Genomic DNA, 21778 nt, shown 5'->3' on the forward strand with positions numbered 1-21778 from the left:
CTGACGCCTATGAGCGTTTTTACATTGTCCGATCCGGTACCGTAAAATGCGGTGAGAAGGGATTGAGGGGGCAGAAGGGACGTGAATGTTTTCTGTTACCACTTTGATTTTGTGGCCCAGGTTGCTCTAACGCTGCGTCTTACGTAAGCGAACAACTCGCGAACGCGAAGCGAAGCGGCGCGGCGCGGCGCGGCGGGCCCACGGCGTTCGCGTTCGCAACGAGATCGCCCATGTAGGACACTTCTATAGGTATCAAAGGATTGATTCACCCCGCGCCGCATCGCTTCGCTTCGCGTTCGCGTGCTGTTCGCCTACGTAGTACGCTGCGTAAGAAAGAGTAATTTTATTATACTTTTAGACATATTCCTTCTTCTTGTGGCAACACTGAGAAGCCAAGTTATAAAGTTAAAAACTGGAATCTCTAGTACTTATTGATGTTAATACGAGTATTATTCCATAATGATTTTGAATTATTATACAGATCACCATTCGACGCGACAGGCATAGTCTGCTGTATTATGGCCACTGCGCCATTACCCTCTGATTTATTAGATTCCTATCCATTACAGCGCCATGGGATCCTCGCCAGAATCGAATTAAAAAAACCCACGACTTGTTCAGGAATAAAAGGATCGCTTTGGAACGCTAAAGTTACTCAATTTAGCACTCAATTCTGAATAAGAAATAATGTTTTGAGTACTTTCATTTAGGTTGAAAATAGATTGACTTTTTTATAGAAGGCAAATGAGCAGACGAATCGCCTCATGGTAAGCAATTTCCATCGCCCATGGACACCCGCAACACCGGTAAGTGCGTTGCCGGCCTTTAAGATCTGAGAACGCTCTGAAGGTTTGAAGGTTTTTAGCATTTCTAATATCTGTCGGCTCTATTTTATTGAAAATTTTAATATTATATCGAGCCATTTCACGGATTTTAATCATGAGCATTAAGCATCAAAATTTGATTAAGTACCTGTAAAAATAAAACACCCGACTGCTTAGTAAAACTGAACAGAAAAGGGATTTTCAAAATTTATATATATATAGCCTTTGTGACTACCACAATTCCGATGAATTCAACGACACCGCATATGTATGTCAAAAACCGCCCAGCCGTTAGGGCTGTAGGGCGTGCCAAAGAAATGGACATACATACATACGCTCGAAAAACATTACTCTCCTAACGCAGTCGGGTAATAAATAACGCAAGAAATCATCTTCAAATATAGCGCCTAAACATTTCCTACATAACACCAGAAAAGTTGCAGTGCATAATTATTTTCCATCGTATTTTCACGGAAACGTACGAACAAACGTGTCTTGCTATTTCAGTCAGTCTCGGTACAAAGTACTGAGGTTGACTGAAGTAGCATGACAAATACGAACGTCTCCGAGAAAATACGATGGAGAACAGTTATTACAACTGTACGTATATTTTTATCCACACTCTTAGGAGATAAAAGTCAGATGTAAGGGCTAGTAAAGAAGAGCACACAATACATGTAGATATTCATTAGGCAGCACTTAGTATTGTGAGCGTTACAGCCTCTGTACTCAAATACTCATTAGGGTGTGGTGCAAGGTATAAGATTAACGCTGCGTCATAATTATGGGAAACAAAGGGTTCCCATAAACTTTTAAGTCATAATGTATTGTTTGTCATATTATCATTAGTCATAAAACTGAAACCGTTCACTTTTCAGGATTCTCGTAAGGTTATGCTATAGGTTAGGTTAGGTTTGTTTTATGGCAATCCTGAAAAGTGACGCGTTTCTGAACCAAATGAATTATGACTAACGAAAATGCGGGCAAACAATACATTATGACTTATAACTTTTTGGGAAACAATAGAGACCCTAATGCCAGGGTCGTACGTACCGAGTAGAGTGGCGAGACAGTAAAACGAAGTATGGAATTTTTACTCGGCCGAGTAACAATTTCATACTTCGTTTTACTGTCTCGCCACTCTACTCGGTAGGTACGTGCGATCCTGGCATAAGCGAACAACTCGCGAACGCGAAGCGGCGCGGCGGGCCCACGGCGTTCGCGTTCGCAACGAGATCGCCCACGTATTAGGGACACTTCTATAGGTATCAAAGGATTGATTCATCCCGCGCCGCATCGCTTCGCTTCGCGTTCGCGTGGTTGTTGGCCTACGTTAGTACCTACGCGGCGTATAAGTGAACAGCGATAATCTGAAAATTGGCTTTCCTGGCACATGAAATGTTTGGTTAAAATGGATTTTGTTAATTATACATTCGGGCCAGGCCTAATGTGTATGGCGCCAATATACGAATTTGCTTATCAAGCCCGTGGCTCCTGCCAGAGGGGCTACCGCTAAAACCGAATTGCGAATGCGGGCATTTTTCTCCGTCACTCTAATTACGCCTTCATTGGAATAAAAGAGAAAGATCCCCGCAATTTGCGAAATTCGGTTTTCGCGGTAGCCCCTCTGGTAACAATTATGTCTCGCGAGCGAGTTGTGCGAGTACTGGCATCTCATGATGCCTTCAGTGCCCAAAGTTCAAGGCTTTGGTCACTTTTTCTTGAAACATGACATATTTATTTCAGTTTAGAAAATAAATTATTTAAAGTTTATCACTGTCTTTTTTATTCAAGAAGAAATCGCTGTCTCTCGCAACTTGACGACAGACGCTTCAGGCGATTACGCAAACCGCCAGGTATTATACGCGGTCCATTTGCCGAGTATTATACTATAATCAACCAGATACCGTAAAAGGGGGGTTACTAATGCACTTACGTATTTCCGACGCATTAGAACCAACTAGCGACCTTCACCGAGAAGTTTTGGCCGAAGAGTGTCAAGTTCCGGCGGTTCGGTTCTATCTAATTTATCTATCTAATACCTTTAACGAGCAATTCTTGTTTATTTATTTATTTATATATATATTTCGGGGATCTCGGAATCGGCTCTAACGATTTCGATGAAATTTGGTATTTAGGGGTTTTCGGGGGCGAAAAATTGATCTAGCTATGTCTTATCTCTGGGAAAACGCTCATCTTTGAGTTTTTATATATGGGCCAAGGGCCAATAGATGCCTGAAAATAAAGTTTTTACACGACTGCCCAAACAAAAAGAGTGTATTGTTTTTCAGCGTTCAAAGGCCAAAGGCCGACATGCATACCCTACACGAGGCCCGGGGCGTAAGACAGACCCGGAGCGCGCTTTATACAACATCCCCAAGTATTCTAATTGCAAAGGCCGAAGCTCCTCGCAGGGCCGAAGGACTGGAGCGTAATAAGGCAGGTGCGTGCTTTTTGTATCTTCCCCAAGTTTCTTAATTGCGAAGGCCGAAGGCCGAGCTCCGCGTAGGGCCTAAGGCCCTTATCCAGGCTCAGTGCGCGCTTCCAACTTCCCCAAGCATCTCAATCCCGAAGGCCGAGCTCCGCGTAGGGCCGTAAGGCCCGGAGCGTAAGCCAGGTGCGTGCTTTTTGTAAGTTCCCCAAGTTTCTTAATTGCGAAGGCCGAAGGCCGAGCTCCGCGTAGGGCCGAAGGCCCGGAGCCAGGCTCGGTACGCGCTTCTAACTTCCCCAAGCATCTTAAAACCGAAGGCCGAGCTCCGTGTAGGGCCGTAACGTAAGGCCCGGAGCGTAAGCCAGGTGCGTGCTTTTTGTAAGATCCCCAAGTTTCTTATTGCGAAGGCCGAAGGCCGAGCTCCGCGTAGGGCCGTAAGGCCCGGAGCGTAAGTCAGGTGCGAGCTTTTTGTATCTTCTCCAAGTTTCTTAATTGCGAAGGCCGAAGGCCGAGCTCCGCGTAGCACGGTGGGCTGAAAATCGGCCTCCATAGAAATAGAAACCGAAGTCTTAAATTTGAACTTTTTTTTATTGGAATAGCTTTTGTTAGGTTTTATTATGTCCCAAAATTAATCTTAGCTAATTTGGTTGGAAAAATAATTAATTATAATTTTTTTTTCAAAATCTTTGTATGGCGCGTATCAGAAAAAACGAGTTTTCTCCGAAAATAAAAAGTTAACCGTAATATCCTGACAGATGATTTTAAAACCAATTATTCTTGATTTTTCCACATAATTAGAATTTTCCTACGGGGTGCACTTTTTTTTTTAAATAGATATATATATTTTTTTTATTATCTTATTTTTTTATTTTAATACGGTTATACTCGTTATTTTGACTACAAAAAATGAATTTGAGTTTCATCGAACCAATAACTTACGCGTAGTGAATTTTTGTTCTAAGCAAATGTATGGAGCGTACGAGTAAAACGGATTTTTTTTTTCAAAAATTAAAGGTATACCGTAATATCCTTGCAGATGATTTAAGTACCAATTATTAATGATATTTTGACATAACGCGAACTTTTCTACCGTGTGCACTTATTTAATAAAAAATAAAAAACTTTTTTTTTCATGCTGAAATAGCTTTTTCTCATTGTTTTAATCAAATAAATAATAAACATACAACAGTTACAAGTAGAAAATTGAAAATAAAACCATTACATCCTTTACATTATTACCATTGTATCCTCTTTATTACATTATCTTTGTACTTAATGAAACAGTATTTAACAAATGACACATTGACAACTTGAGTCTAAAATTCATGATCATTAATGAGGTCCGGTTACAATCGTTAGTAGATATTATGAATGCAGTTTAATCATTAAGGTTTTAATCATTATGCTTATAATTAGACGTAAAACTAATTATAATAGCAATGATATACTCGTAGAATGGTGGTGTTCATTAGTACTAGCAATAAATAGGTAAGGGGTACATTTTATATTTTAGTTCATCTTGAGCTTCTTAACCGCTAACTTACACGACCATAAACCATGGACAGTCTTATTACGAACTTGACTTGTTTGTTATCCTAAAATCTCAAGGATCTAGTTTAAATCACGAAGCTTTGTTTGAAATAGTGCTAACTAAATCAAACCTTAACCTATCAGAAGAAGATCGTGACACCTTGAAAGAATTTTGCCGAAGATTTACAAGAGCTGCTACTGACAGATGGAAGAAAAGCCAACGGAACACAGAAAAATTTAGAACAATGTATGGATCTTGGTTAGAAGCAAATATTGACTGGCCAAGTTGCTTTTATCTTCAGTTGGATCTTCAGTTAGCCCACGCATCAACCAGCAGTGATCTCATTCCTCATACACTAAGCACATGATCAACTGGAACCATGACGCGATTGAAACGTAAACCATTCGAAGACCTCGGAACGAAGCAGAAAAAAAACAGATGCAGCGATCTAAGCGTTGAAAACACAGACGAAGTGGTGTTTTCAGCTGTAAAGCTTTTAATAGAAGATGGTCGGGGTGAAATTGCATCATTGATAGAGTATATGTTAAAGAACCCAGAAGCAGTCCAGAAATTCACTGCAATCATCAAGAAGCCTGGTTCTACCGCGTCACTTACAGCAGAGAAGGCATTAGGTCTACTGATTTCTTTGAAGTTAAGTAAATGGCAATACATAACTTTACGAGAGACAGCCATCAGAGAGGGTGCTTCAAATTTATACCCATCATATTATAAGGTGCAGAAGGCTAAATTAGATTGTTATCCACCAACGCAATCTGTTACTGTAACGGATTTTTCGTGTGAGATAACATTGCAAGCTTTGCTGGATTTAACAGTTACACGAATTTTGAATAGTTTACAGGAACAAGTAGAAGACATGCAGTTAAGTTTAATTTCTAAATGGGGATTTGACGGTGCTTCCAGTCAAAGCCGGTACAAGCAGAAAATTGGTGGCAGTGAACAAGATGACTCAAGCATTTTTATGACGACTTTAGTGCCACTAAAGCTTATCTCTGGCGACAAGACAATTTGGACAAATCCAAAACCATGTTCTGCTTCATATTGTCGTCCAAAGCAATTTACATTTCCTAAAGAGAACAAAAACTTTGTTCTAGCTCAAAAGAAAAAAATGGACGATGAAATCAAAGACCTAGTGCCCACAGAACATAGGAACAACAAAGTGACACATAAGCTGAAGATGACGATGGTAGATGGCAAAATCTGCACATATCTTTCACAGGCTAAGTCAAGTGCAACATGCGTTTTATGTTTAGCTAAGCCTAATGAAATGAACAATATAGACAAAGTTTTGAAAAAAATAGTGCCTGATACTACCTTATATGAATTTGGACTATCATCTTTACATGCCCGGATCAATACCATGGAATGCCTTCTTCATATAGCATATCGATTGGACTTTAAAGAATTTTATGCAACTGAAAAGAGGGGCCTTAAACAGAAGATGGAACTACGGAAGAAGATTATTCAAGATCGCTTCAAAGACGAACTAAATCTTTTAGTCGATGTAGTAAAACAAGGTTCTGGAACAACGAATGATGGAAACACAGCACGAAAAAACAGCTAATATCACTGGACTGGACAAACAACTGATTCGGTATTTGCTGTAATTCTGCAAGCTGTCACATCAGGTGAAGTAATTGACACTGAAAAGTTTAAAGCCTATTGTAAAGATACAGCGGACGACTATATTAAATTTTACAGTTGGTATAAGATGCCCCCAACAGTGCATAAATTGCTGATCCATGGCACAGATATCATTGCACAAAATGATATTGTACCGATTGGTCATCTCTCTGAAGAAGCATCCGAGGCACGCAACAAAGACTTCAGAATGTTCAGAGAGCATCACTCACAAAAAAAAACGAGACAAGATTCGAACAGGGATGTTTTTGATATGTTACTTTTGTCTTCCGATCCTGTCCTTTCTTCAATGAGGCCAACAATAAGTGGAAAAAAGAAACAGGCTTTCTTCCCTGAAACTTTAGAATTATTCATTTGTCTGGAACCTCAAGAAGAAGAAGTGACAGATACCTCAAATGTGTACCCTGATTCTGAAATGGACACGGATTCGGAAGTAAGCGACCAGGAAAACTAAACTTTCAGGATTCCAATATTAGCATTAGAATACTTTTAATTAGGATAGCATTACATATACTTATTTCTGTTTTTATGTAAACCAATTATTGATAATGTTACTGATATTTATTTAATTAAGTAAATTCGTAGTATCTACTAATGATTGTAACCGGACCTTATTAACGATCATTAATTTTAGACTCATCAGTTGTCAATATGTCAAATTTGTTAAATATTGTTTCATTAAGTACAAAGATAATGTAATAAAGAGGATACAAAGGTAATAATGTCAAGGATGTAATGGTTTTATTTTCAATTTTCTACTTGTAACTGTTGTATGTTTATTATTTATTTGATTAAAACAATGAGAAAAAGTTATTTCAGCATGAAAAAATAAGTTTTTTATTTTTTGTTAAATAAGTGCATACGGTAGAAAAGTTCGCGTTATGTCAAAATATCATTAATAATTGGTACTTAAATCATCTGCAAGAACATTACGGTATACCTTTAATTTTTGAAAAAAAATCCGTTTTACTCGTACGCTCCATACATTTGCTTAGAACAAAAATTCACTACGCGTAAGTTATTGGTTCGATCAAACTCAAATTCATTTTTTATAGTCAAAATAACGAGTATAACCGTATAAAAATAAAAAAATAAAATAATAAAAATAAAAAATATATATCGATTTTTTAAAAAAAAAGTGCACCCCGTAGGAAAATTCTAATTATGTGGAAAAATCAAGAATAATTGGTTTTAAAATCATCTGTCAGGATATTACGGTTACCTCTTTATTTTCGGAGAAAACTCGTTTTTTCTGATACGCGCCATACAAAGATTTTGAAAAAAAAATTATAATTAATTATTTTTCCAACCAAATTAGCTAAGACTTATTTTGGGACATAATAAAACCTAACAAAAGCTATTCCAATAAAAAAAAGTTCAAATTTAAGACTTCGGTTTCTATTTCTATGGAGGCCGATTTTCAGCCCACCGTGCGTAGGGCCGAAGGCCCTTAGCCAGGCTCGGTGCGCGCTTCCAACTTCCCCAAGCATCTTAATTTCGAAGGACGAGCTCCGCGTAGGGCCGTAAGGCCCGGAGCGTGAGCCAGGTGCGTGCTCTTTGGAACTACCCCAAGTTTCTTAATTGCAAAGGCCGAAGGCCGAGCTCCGAGTCGGGCTGAAGGCCCGAAGCCAGGCTCGGTGCGTGCTTCCAACTTTCCCAGGCATCTTAATTACAAAGGCCGAGTTCCGCGTAGAGCCGAAGGCCCGGAGCGTAAAGCAGGTGCGTGCTTTTTAGAACTTCCCCAAGTTTCTTAATAGCGAAGGCCAAAGCTCCAATTAGGGGCCGACGGCTCGAAGCGACCGAGAGAGGATCGTTTCCACGCAAGCTCGCGTCCATGCTTACTAGTTCTTCAAACACAGAAAAATATTACAAGTATCTAAATGATAAAGGTCGAAGACGGAGCTCCACAAAGGGTCGAAGGAACTTTTACAGCTCGCTATAAGCCCACATATTTTATGCTGGTACTATTAACCTAAATCGCAGTAATATCTATCAGATGCCACATTTTTCGCTCAAATCCGTTGATTAACTGATGAGGAGGTAATCACGTAAATAAACCTCCACGAGTGTTACTTTAGATCCGAATAAATCAGCGTCATCTGTATCAGCATTTAGGTACCTACATGCAATTCTGAGTAATGGCTACCATGTACATATATTATTATCTACAATATCTGAGTGACCGAGCTTCGCTCGGAAAACATATAAAAACTCGAAAATGCGCGTTTTCCCAGAGATAAGACCTAGCTAGATCGATTTCTCGCCCCCGAAAACCCCTATATAGTAAATTTCATCGAAATCGTTAGAGCCGTTTCCGAGATCCCCGAAATATATATATATATATATAAATAAATAAATATATAAATAAACAAGAATTGCTCGTTTAAAGGTATTAGATATCGGTATTATAATTAAGCGGTATTAAAGATATTATAGGAATGTAGTTGCAGAGATAGTAAGCTCTAGCACTTTTCAATAGGTCTGGTTTTTGGGTTCGACCTATTTAGGTTTTCAAGCACGTTTCATGGTAACATATCAAAAATCAGCATGATGAAATCTCCTTGAAGGAACTACATTGCCTTAAATCATAAAAATATAGTTAGTTTGTATGATCACTAAAATGTATAAAATAAAAATAATTAATTAAAAATTAAAAAACACGACTGCAGTTTAAAAGCGAACTGAAAAGCTAAAAATAAATTTAGTTATGTTAGTTACTCAACTTAATGAATGTAAATTAGAATATAGGTGTTCAGTCAGGGTCATAACCAGCAAGTGCAAAAGTTTAGGCTCATTTAGGATCGTGACTGTACCTGTATATTTTATTTTGATTGCAGTCGGGGACCTTTTAAATGGAAAAATTTTAATTCATCAAGGTCCCCGACTGCAATTGAAATAAAATATACAGGTACAGTCACGATCCTAAATGAGCCTAAACTTTTGCATTTGCTGTTTATGACCCTGACTGAACACATATATTCTAATTTACATTCATTAAGTTGAGTAACTAACATAACTAAATTTATTTTTAGCTTTTCAGTTCGCTTTTAAACTGCAGTCGTGTTTTTTAATTTTTAATTAATTATTTTTCATTCATTCATTAGAACAACTATAGAAGTCAGACTTCCGAAACATGGTCAGCTGGTACATACTTGTGTTTCCAACCATCATATAAAAAATGTCCACTAAAATCCACACGGCAGTCAAGGTGTTTAAAACGCCTGATAAAAATACGCGAGCAAACATTTTTATACACGTGACCAGAAAACAATTTTATTGAAGTGTGGCTCAAGATTTGACCATTGAATTAAAAGTGGGTCGAGTATGGCTACCACCAGTTTAGCACTGACATAAAAGCTATTGTGAACGTAATTTACTTTCTATTCATCTCGCTCGCACAGTAGATTTGCTCGGGGCACTATTACCCATGGTGTCATTTTTAGGGTTCCGTAGCCAAATGGCAAAAAACGGAACCCTTATAGATTCGTCATGTCTGTCTGTCTGTCTGTCTGTCTGTCCGTCTGTCCGTCTGTCCGTCTGTCCGTCTGTCCGTCTGTCTGTCCGTCCGTATGTCACAGCCACTTTTCTCCGAAACTATAAGAACTATACTGTTGAAACTTGGTAAGTAGATGTATTCTGTGAACCGCATTAAGATTTTCACACAAAAATAGAAAAAAAAACAATAAATTTTTGGGGTTCCCCATACTTCGAACTGAATCTCAAAAAAATTTTTTTCATCAAACCCATACGTGTGGGGTATCTATGGATAGGTCTTCAAAAATGATATTGAGGTTTCTAATATCATTTTTTTCTAAACTGAATAGTTTGCGCGAGAGACACTTCCAAAGTGGTAAAATGTGTGTCCCCCCCCCTGTAACTTCTAAAATAAGAGAATGATAAAACTAAAAAAAATATATGATGTACATTACCATGTAAACTTCCACCGAAAATTGGTTTGAACGAGATCTAGTAAGTAGTTTTTTTTTTATACGTCATAAATCGCCTAAATACGGAACCCTTCATGGGCGAGTCCGACTCGCACTTGGCCGCTTTTTAGGGTTCCGTACCCAAAGGGTAAAAACGGGACCCTATTACTAAGTAAGACTCCGCTGTCCGTCCGTCCGTCCGTCTGTCTGTCTGTCACCAGAACCGTGATAGCTAGACAGTTGAATTTTCATACATGATGTAACGTATTTCTGTTCCTGCTATAACAACAAACACTAAAACCGGCCAAGTGCGAGTCGGACTCGCGCACGGAGGGTTCGGTACCATCAACAAAAAATAGAGCAAAACAAGCAAAAACACGGTCACCCATCCAAGTACCTACTGACCCCGCCCGACGTTGCTTAACTTCGGTCATAAATCACGTTTGTTGTATGGGAGCCCCACTTAAATCTTTATTTTATTCTGTTTTTAGTATTTGTTGTTATAGCGGCAACAGAAATACATCATCTGTGAAAATTTCAACTGTTTAGCTATTACGGTTCGTGAGATACAGCCTGGTGACAGACGGACGGACGGACGGACGGACGGACGGACGGACGGACGGACAGCGGAGTCTTAGTAATAGGGTCCCGTTTTTACCCTTTGGGTACGGAACCCTAAAAACAGAATAAAATAAATATTTAAGTGGGGCTCTCATACAACAAACGTGATTTAATGCAGTTTTTTGCGTAATGGTACGGAAGATAAGATAAGATAAGATAAAAGATAGTTTATTCAAGTAGGCATAATTACAATGCGCTTAATATGAACGTCAAATAAAGCTAGGTAGACCGGCTCCAACCCTACACCTCTGCCCCGAGAAGATTTAAGTCCCCCCTCAATTGGAGGAGGGTATCCCAATATGGGACCGGCAACAAAACTCGGCGGGACACATCTTTTAAAAAAAAAATTACATCTTATAATTAACATGCATTACGAGAAAAAAAATACAAATTAAATTACTATAGAATTCATGTAATTATACACATAAGGTGTAATACAATTTGTATGGAATCATACAAATACGTAGCTCTTTCAGATAACATATCAAATTCTTACAAAAGGAAAAGAAAATAAAGTTATTAAAATAAATGGGAAAACAATAAATCTGATTGATTTTTATGAATTACCAACATAACATGTTTGATGTGATTTCTTAAGTGAGCTGTGTCACCTATAACTCTATACATAATACAATGTTTTTAATTGCTTTTAGTTTTTATTTGTTTCTGGTTTGGGCCATGCATGTTTGTCTGTCAAGTAGTCCTCGACTCTGTAATAAGCTTTCAACATCAATGACTTTTTAATTAAGTAATTCTTAAGAGCTGGAAAGGGTAATCTTAAAGCATCCTCAGGTAACTTGTTATAAAAATGAATGCATTGCCCAACGAATGACTTTTGTACTTTACGGACACGAAACTTTCTGATAGCAAGCTTATTTTTATTTCTAGTGTTAAAGTTATGGACATCAGAATTCTTAGTGAAGGAGTCTAGATAGAGTCTAGGAACCCTTCGTGCGCGAGTCCGTCTCGCACCTGGCCGGTTTTTGAGTACCTAAGTACTAGTCAGACTTCTATAAGTAGATATTCTATTTCGTTATATGTGAACCATGTATGTAATTTAAAGCATATACATAACTAAAATAATTACCTACTTACTGTTGATTTATTACAAGTCATAAGGAAATTCAAACAGCAGGATAAAATGCACTAAGTACAACTTAGAGGTAAAAAGTCCTATGTCCCATTCATTTTGATATACACTTAATACCACTTTAACCTCGCTGTACCCTACTATTAATTTTGAGCATTAGTGAGTCTTATTGCTATGCTATTAAATTACAATAATAGTTAGTTTTTTTTTGCTACGCGTGGTAAGTTCGTACGATTGTTATAGTTTTGAGCAATTGTGAACCGTAATACAACAGGATAAAGTGTAGAAATGATCTGTTATTTTTGCTATATGTTTTTAATGATAAAATATTGAAATGGTTAATATTTTAGTTAGTCGGGTGCATTCATATCTGACGGGTGTATATATTAAATATATTTATTTGCACATAGATTTAGTGATACCTAGTGTTTACAATTTTGATGCATAGTGTTGGATTGTTTGAACTTTAACGATACAAATAAAGGTAAGTAGGTACGTTTAATATTAATGTGAAAAAGACCGGCTATCAGGTAAGACCGTCTGCATGCTCTTTCGTCGCTTCTAACTCGTTATCTAAGTTACGTTCTCAAAATTTCTCCAAGAAACTAATTAGGTCTTAATCTCGTCTGTCGTACAAAATATCCATAAAATCCAATATTTTATTTTTAGTCGGTTCGATTCCCGGGCGAGGAAAGTGAGTTTTTTTTTAACTATGTATTTTAATGAAATAAAACTATTAACCCTTTTTTTCTCAGTCACCCGTCGACCACGAACGCTGTAAAGGGTTCGAAACGTCGCGCGTCGGGATGTAGTATAAACTGAAATATCTGGGAGACCGAGCTTTGCTCGGAAAACATACAAAAACTCAAAAATTAGCGTTTTCCCAGAGATAAGACTTAGCTAGATCGATTTTTCGCCCCCGAAAACTCCCGAATAGCAAATTTCATCGAAATCATTAGAGCCGCTTCCGAGATCCCCAAAATAATATATACATATAAATAAATAAACAGGAATTGCTCGTTTAAATGTATTAGATTAGATGGATAGATAGATATATACGCGATATAATTCTTTTTAATTTTAAGTAATAGTTTTATTTCATGAGTTGTAACTATCGCGGTAATCGAAGACAATAATTATGTATTTTAAATTAAATTGGTAATGCTCAGTGTTATCTCATAGCTGGAATTACCCACAGCTAATATAATAATGCAGTTTTTAATTAACTAAATGAGGATAATAATAGCCCATTCCGACACAGTGATGGTTTTCCCACCGCAAAAAAAAACAGGAAAAATCTGCAATTCGTAATACAGTTAAAACAACAACAGCAAACATTAACATTATTCTAATGATGTGTGTTAAAATGTTAGTAGTTCTGATTTAAGATTGCTGAATAGGGTATTTGACTACTAGTCAAATCAGTTTATTTTTTCGAGCTGTCAAAACGATTTTGCTTCTATGGAATTTATTTGAAACACTAGCATGTGACGTCACGATCAAATAACCTGCTCTTTATAGTTTTATACGGGTTTTACCTTATGCCTAAAAATAACTGCTGTCTAAGTTTCTCTATTAATCGTCTGGTGCTTTATTTCATGCATGGTGTAAAATAATATATTTTTTCTACTCCAGCACTTAAATGTGTCAATTAAATGACTGACAGTGATATCTAAAGCAATGTCATTTGAATGATTTGTCTATAGGCTCATAAGATGACTGCTAGCAGTCATCTTATGAGTATAATACAACTGCTTTATTTTTTTTAAAGATACAAGTTCCGATCATCTTGATTGAAAGAGGTATGTTTTCATTTACAATAATAACTTTTTTTTTTTAAATAATAACTCTTTTTTTTTTAATAATAACTCTTTTTTTTTTTTTGCTGCAGCTGTCATAGAAAAAGTAATGTATGCAACAGCTCATAATTGGTTCTTACTAAGAACCCTTATTATATCACTGTTGCATAAACTACTATTAAATACAGTCAAACACCCTAATATTGTTGAAATCGTTCTGAAACTTCTCCATCCGTAACAATATATCGCACAGAACTAGTAGGTACTCAAAAGTAAGTCTTGTAGTAAAAAATGTAGGTACTTAATAGCTTCGTCTATACTAGGGCTCCCGATATCCGTGCTACCGCCAACCCGTGCTACCCGCCAACCCGTGCTACCCGCCAACCCGTGCGTCCGTGTTCTTAGCCCCGGCGGTGCTAACCGTCCGAACCCGTCGAAGTCCGTGCCCGTTCCGTGTATGAACCTAAATGCAAATAAAAAAGGTCCATTATCAGAGTTAAGTGTTACTTCACTACAGGATGTCCTAAGTTGATAAACGTATGAATAGTTGTTATTAATGTTATTATACTGGATCAACCAAATCTTGTCAGTAGTAAAAGGCGGCAAATTTGAAAAATCGCGGGTTAGCAACACTGTGTTCGAATAATTCCAAAATCGCGTGTCATCTATGTGTTTTCTGTGGAATGTGGATCGTGAATGACAGCCATCATCTTATTGTTTACATTCTGAATCGTTTCTATTTCAAGAGAAATTTCTGCTGTCACCATTAAATACTAAGATTATGCATGACCTCAAGCAAAGCTAAGGTGCCTACAATGTACAATCATGCTCGTTGACGGTAAACTTTACTAATATTTGAGGTTATGATAATTCACTCGAACTGACGTATAAAGGGTGGAAAAATAAACACGTTTTGGTTCGATGTACATTGCTGCTTTTCTTAGCGCAATTCTGCTCTTTGAGTGTTTGGTGTTACCCTACTTTAATTTGCAGTACATTGCTACTGACAAGATTTGCTTGACGCACTATATTAACGGAAGCAACTAATAAGGCCAAAAAATTGATTTGATAGCTTGCGTGACCTACGCGTTTGCGTTGTGTCATTTTGTATGGGATTATGAGTTTCCAAAACGTCCCGCTTGGCGCACCGTTCAAATTCCCATATAAAATTAGACTTAAGAGCCCATCAACGTGCACACTAGCGCCACTGCTAAATAATCGTGATTATTTAACTTTAACGACAGGTGTTTAAATAAGGGAGCCGCTACGTACCTACTGTATTTGTATTTAAGTACGTTTTGAATACATAAAACTAGTTTTACTAGTTTGTATGTTGCTGGATTCGTCAATCTATGCGTCCAAAGTTAAAACGGTCGTTTTTGTTTTGAGTTCACAGATCCACGAATCCAGCAACATAAAAACTAGTTTGATGTATTCAAAAGATACTTAAATATAAAATACAGTACCTACGTAGCGAGCCCCTTTTTAAATATCTTTCGTTAAATTTAAATAATCACGATTATTTAGCAGTGGCGCTAGTGAGCACGTTGATGGGCTCTTAACGCAAACGCGTACGTCCGTCACGCTATCGAATGAAATTTATACTAAGGGTTTCAGCTAAATCTGTCAGTGTCCCGTCTAAAAATGCCTAAAAATGTCTAGCTTACAGACATGATAAGGCATTTTTTACTTTTTTAGGCATTTATCTGTTAACACTGTGATTCAGTTCGTTGAACCTCTAATTCCCCACAGATTAGAGCAACTGATAACAGTGGCCTTGGCCTTGCATTATGAAATTTATGAATCACAGCTGGCAATAATGATAAGTTAACAATAATATATACAATGGAACCTCGATAACTCGAATCTCGATAAGGCGAACTCCTCGTTAACACGAAACAAAGTGTGTGTGTGTGTATGTGTGTGCGTGTGTGTGTTTGTATGTGTGTGTGTGTGTTAGCTCCGACGCACGACTGGAGTTTACTCGTTACGAAAAATTATAAAATACATACATACAATATAAAAATATTAAATCAAATGTATAAAAACATAATTATTTATGTTTTTAGGGTTCCGTACCCAAAGGGACGGACCCTATTTCTAAGACTCTTCTGTCCCACTGTCCATCTGTCCGTTTGTCCGTCTGTCCGTCTGTCCGTCTGTCCGTCCGTCCGTCCGTCCGTCTGTCACCAGGCAGGCAGCATTTCCACAGATGATGTATTTCTGTTGCCGCTATAATAACAAATACTAAAAAGTACGGAACCCACAGTGGGTGAGTCCGACTCGCACTTGTCCGGTTTCGTTTTAGTTGCTGTGTATAGCTTGCTCGTGGCAGGCACATTGCATTCGAACTAAACTACCTGACAGACAAACATGCATGGCCCAAACCAGAAACAAATAAAAACTAAAAGCAATTAAAAACATTGTATTATGTATAGAGTTATAGGTGACACAGCTCACTTAAGAAAGCACATCAAACATGTTATGTTGGTAATTCATAACAATCAATCAGATTTATTGTTTTCCCATTTATTTTAATATCTTTATTTTCTTTTCCTTTTGTAAGAATTTGATATGTTTTCTGAAAGAGCTACGTATTTGTATGATTCCATACAAATTGTATTACACCTTATGTGTACTTATGTTACATGAATTCTATAGTAATTTAATTTGTATTTTTTTTTACTTATTTTCTCGTAATGCATGTTAATTATAAGATGTAATTTTTTTTTGAAAAGATGTGTCCCGCCGAGTTTTGTTGCCGGTGCCATATTGGGATACCCTCCTCCAATTGAGGGGGGGACTTAAATCTTCTCGGGGCAGAGGTGTAGGGTTGGAGCCGGTCTACCTAGCTTTATTTAATTAACGCCACTTATATTAAAGATACCTGCTGGGTGCGTAGCCAAGGTGCAATCGTTAACGCTTCGTAGCGAACGAAACGCAACTGTCGCACTAGTGGGGAAGAGTGACAGAGAGGGATGACTACGATACGCTACGGAGCATTTACGATTGGCACGTTGGTTACGCACCCAGGTCTTTAAAGAACTGTATCGAAATATCTTAATCATACCTTATAATACGTAAGCCTTGAAATTTGCAAGCATTCTAAACGGTCAAGTATTATCGCTAGGGTTGTCATCAAATTTTCATAGCGTGTCCCAGGGCTGGCAATTTGACGATTTTGTCGACGCACCCCTTCTTTTATAACTCGGTAAAATGCGAACGCATCATACGAGACCTTTATAGGACATGAGCTGGCTTCGAAAATCACTACATAGTATAAAACAAAAAAAAAGTATAAAACAAAGTCGCTTCTCGCTGTCTGTCTGTCTGTATATATGCTTAAATCTTTAAAACTACGCAACGGATTTTGATGCGGGTTTTTTTAATAGATAGAGTGATTCAAGAGGAAGGTTTATGTATAATTTGTTAACCCGGGGCGGGTCGCTAGTAGGAAAAATAAATTACATACGTTAAAATTTTAGCGTTTAGGGTCAATTCATTTTAGTGTTGTGTTTGTTCCTACTGGTGAGTAAGGTTGCCAGGGGCTACAACCGCGAAAATCGAAGTTCGCAAATGGCGGGCATCTCTCTCTGTCTCTCTAATTACGCCTTCTTTGGAGTAAAAGAGAAAGATCTCCGAAATTTTCGAATTTCGGTTTTTGCGATAGCCCCCCGGAGCTCAACGAGGGTGCGGAGTGTTAGGGTCGGCAACGCGCATGTAACACCTCTGGAGTTGCCGGCGTTCACAGGCTACGGAGACTGCTTAGCATCAGGCGGGCCGTATGCTTGTTTGCCACCGACGTAGTATAAAAAAATTCACAGCGACACCAAAATTTGTCTAACTTTTTTTTTGTAGTTTTTACTCAGAATCAGTAAAATTCAGTAATATTTAAGTACCGAAAAGTACCCAACATTAACGTCAAATGATTACCTAGCTCATTATGAACAGTTTAGGCATTAAGTTTAACAAATTAATTATATATAACAATAGCCTTTTTTCCACGCATTTTAACTGTGTATTTCTGTTTATTATCGATTTTATGTTAAACCTATTTATTCAAATATTTTTATTACTCACACGAGTAAAGTATTTAGTTCAAGCTGCAATTCACAGGTATGTTCATAAAAACATAATAAAATAAATACGTGGCGTTCCATTTCTAAAGGGTCCTTATGTTTCATGTGCATAAGGACCCTTCTCTGATGGAAAGCCACATATAGTAAAATAACCGTTGGGGCAAAAACCTTGAGATATTTACATTAAATAATAATGCTGATAAAATAGATAGTATTGTTTACTGAGACGATTTTGTTACGTAATAAAGTCAATATTAGTTATTTTACCACAAATTAAACAATAGGTAACAAAAATTCCTACTTAAGAGGAAAGGGGACGGCTGATTCTCCATACAAACGTAGTCCCCATTTTCCTCTATGGATATTGATATTATTGAAAATATTTTCACATAATATGATGTATATTAACCATAGCTATGCCCCTAGTTTTGACTTTTTTCGATTTTCTGATTATTGTTAAAACTAGGCGCGAACAATAGATTTCATACAAATTTTTTATTTCTCTTAACTTACTAATAGTAATTATAGCTGTTGTTGATACTTATACTCGTAAAACAAATTGCTTTCAATAATGTTGTCAAAATATTTTCAATAGTGTCAATATCCAGAGAGGAAAATGAGGGCTTGTATATCGTTACGTTTGATATTACTCTACATACATTTTCGTACCCCGGACTTATTATATGAAAATCGATTCTTAAATCCAAAAAATTAATGAACCAAATGAAAGGAATGAACTCCAAAAAAGCTAGTGTTTTAGGTGCCGAGCTCTCGGCCTACCCGTTTGGCCGTCAATGAGCACAATATAAAGGTGTGACTGTGCCCTGCGGGACCTCTCGACTGTCGGTTTCATCTCACGACCCCTATTACAGAGGTACTGATCGAGGGTTGCAGGTTCAATCCTAGGAATTTACATATATTATCAACATATTGATATATTTTATTCTTTACAAGCTCTTCTATTTTATTTTATTTTTAACAAGCAGAAACGTCTGCTAAGTGCGAACGATGCTATTAAGCTTAGAATAAATTTAAAAGTGGACAAAATACTATCTTGGGTGAGACTTGAACTCACGGCCTCTTATATTTAACTTTCAATATTTGGAAGGTCAATGTGGCTAATGCCGTCATAGGGTCTATTCCGTCCATTAGCGTTTTTCTCGAACAACGAACAAAATTGATAAATCCATCGACATAGCAGTGATTGCTTTTAGTTTCAGCAGTCAAAAGCAAATGGTTTTTTTTATATAATTGGTGTAAAAACCCATCAAATAGGTAATAATACATCCGTATACTACTACATCATTTTGTTCTTATAGTCAAGTATTATTAGGTTTTTGTTATGATATAAGACATTAAAATTAATTTCGAAAGAAATCAAGTCTAATATTGTATTTTAACTAAATCAAATTTATATAAATTCTGAGACATAAATTTGCATTAATCTAAATTGTTGTATTTAATTATTATTACAAGTAATAATGTCCCGTTTGTCTCTAAATTCAGAATGCAATACGAAGTCCTCTGATTTCAACATGACTCGGATATTTCGAATTCCTAACTGACATAAAGGGCTTTAGTGCGATAGAGATAGCTGCTTTGTTCTATGTGGAGTGAGGGAGAAGACAGAGTAGGGTTGTCCACAGTTGTACGAGTTTGTAGATTTTCTTGGGTTATTTTTACTTTCAGTAGGTACCTACTGTAAATACCCCTAGTGTAAATTTCATTCGATAGCGTGACGTGACGTACGCCGCGTACGCGTTTGCGTTAAGTCTCATTTCGTATGGAATTTTGAGTTTCTAAAACGTCCCGCTTGGCGCGCTGTTCAAAACCCCATACAAAATGAGACTTATCGCAAACCCGTAATTACCTATGTCACGACACGCTATCAAATAAAATTTGGGTCAATCAACTATTTCTTGTTGTTATTCTGTCCCATCAGCGAGGAGACAATAGTAGCATAGATGGTTAGAAGAACTGCTGTACCATGTTCTACTAACATGCTCAGTAGATGTCCCATTATGGAAAGGTCTTATAACTACCATAAAATGCAAGTTTGGTTCATTTAAATAAGAAAAACCTAGAGTTTTAAGAGTGACTCAGGAGACCGTAACCATAGCAACGTGGGACAAGAAAAATTTATTAACCCATTTGCTACTAGGGGTAGGTAACTAGGTACTAATGTTCCAATTAAAAATGGTTATAGGTAAATTATATACATTGAAGTAGAGTTACATACTTATTTTACTTACTTAAATTACTTAATATTAGCTCGTAATATGAGTAGGCCTGTGGGCCTTAGGATCAGTAGGTATGCCTAATATTTTTTATGAAAAAATGCCTGTTTCGAAACATATTAATCTTTCTATAGTTTGTCAATGGACTGTCTCATTTTAAACTTAGACAGAGAGAATCATACTATTTACTAGCACCCAAAAGAAAAAGATGAGTATAGTTTATTTGTTCTTGTTTACTAACAAATTTGGTTTGACCAATTATAATTTTGGAATATATTAGTGAGATCTTAAAAAGCGCGGTTGATACGCTTACGGCCCTCATACGGCGGCGCGCGACTCGTATGTATGATTTTAGTAACATTGCGGACCATTGAGGTTACAGCAATTCAGCCGACCGATCAAATGAAGCAATGTAATGAACTCGCATGCGAGTTCTCGCACCGTCTAAATGAGCCCTTACTCATACTCATCCTCGTTTCGTCTGTCACACCCCTAGCATTTTGTCCTCATCTCAATATTGAGATTAAAAGTACCGCTCTGCCTGGCGCGAATTATCAGGTACCGTCGACACAAGTTAGTAGTGTCGGCAAAAAAAAAGGTTTTTGCTGTGTTTTTAAAAGATGAAGTGCTAGATATGATTTAAAAACCGGCCAAGTGTGAGTCGGACTCGCGCACGGAGGGTTCCGCACCATCAACAAAAAATAGAGCAAAACAAGAAAAAAACGGTCACCCATCCAAGTATTGACCCCGCCCGACGTTGCTTAACTTCGGTCAAAAATCACGTTTGTTGTACGGGAGCCCCACTTAAATCTTTATTTTATTCTGTTTTTAGTATGTATTTGTTGTTATAGCGGCAACAGAAATACATCATCTGTGAAAATTTCAACTGTCTAGCTATCACGGTTCGTGAGATACAGCCTGGTGACAGACGGACGGACGGACGGATGGACGGACAGCGGAGTCTTAGTAATAGGGTCCCGTTTTTACCCTTTGGGTACGGAACCCTAAAAACGTATTAGTTTTCGCGGCATACCATACCTGTTTTTTTTTACAAGCTTTTTTTGCTTTAGTCATTTTATTTGCGCTTTTAGGTACTTTTAGAAACACCGTAAAATTAAAATAGGGGAAAATGTAGTGTTATTAACTGTTGACAATATTTGCGTCACTCGTTGGCGTCTATTACCTATAGGTATGTCATAGTAATCGAAACCAACAGCCATATTCGAACTTTAAGATACGTCAAACATTACATATTGAAACGATATGGATCGGATATGTCAGTGTCAAACAAGTGTCAAAAGTCACGTTTTTTTTTTGAAGAGACGTCATTTTTAGGGTTCCGTACCCAAAGGGTAAAAACGGGACCCTATTACTAAGACTCCGCTGTCCGTCCGTCTGTCACTAGGCTGTATCTCACGAACCGTGATAGCTAGATAGTTGAAATTTTCACAGATGATGTATTTCTGTTGCCGCTATAACAACAAATACTAAAAACAGAATAAAATAAAGATTTAAGTAGGGTTCCCATACAACAAACGTGATTTTTGACCGAAGTTAAGCAACGTCGGGCGGGGTCAGTAC

At 37.4% G+C, this 21778-nt stretch overlaps 2 protein-coding genes across 2 annotated transcripts in view; both read left to right on the forward strand.

Annotated features, from left to right (window-relative positions):
* LOC134658800 (uncharacterized) overlaps positions 1-21778 on the forward strand; it is a 71111-nt gene that overhangs the window by 46125 nt on the left and 3208 nt on the right. The gene's annotated exons all lie outside the window — the stretch shown is intronic.
* The window catches only part of LOC134658667 (uncharacterized), a 48139-nt gene continuing 33095 nt past the window's right edge, over positions 6735-21778 (forward strand). The window contains exon 1 of the mRNA XM_063514320.1: positions 6735-6878. Within this exon, the coding sequence (XP_063370390.1) occupies positions 6735-6878 (144 nt within the window). The remainder of the gene's footprint in view (positions 6879-21778) is intronic.

The sequence above is a fragment of the Cydia amplana genome, chromosome 23 (assembly GCF_948474715.1).
Source record: "Cydia amplana chromosome 23, ilCydAmpl1.1, whole genome shotgun sequence".
In the NCBI taxonomy this organism is placed as follows: Eukaryota; Metazoa; Arthropoda; class Insecta; order Lepidoptera; family Tortricidae; genus Cydia; species Cydia amplana.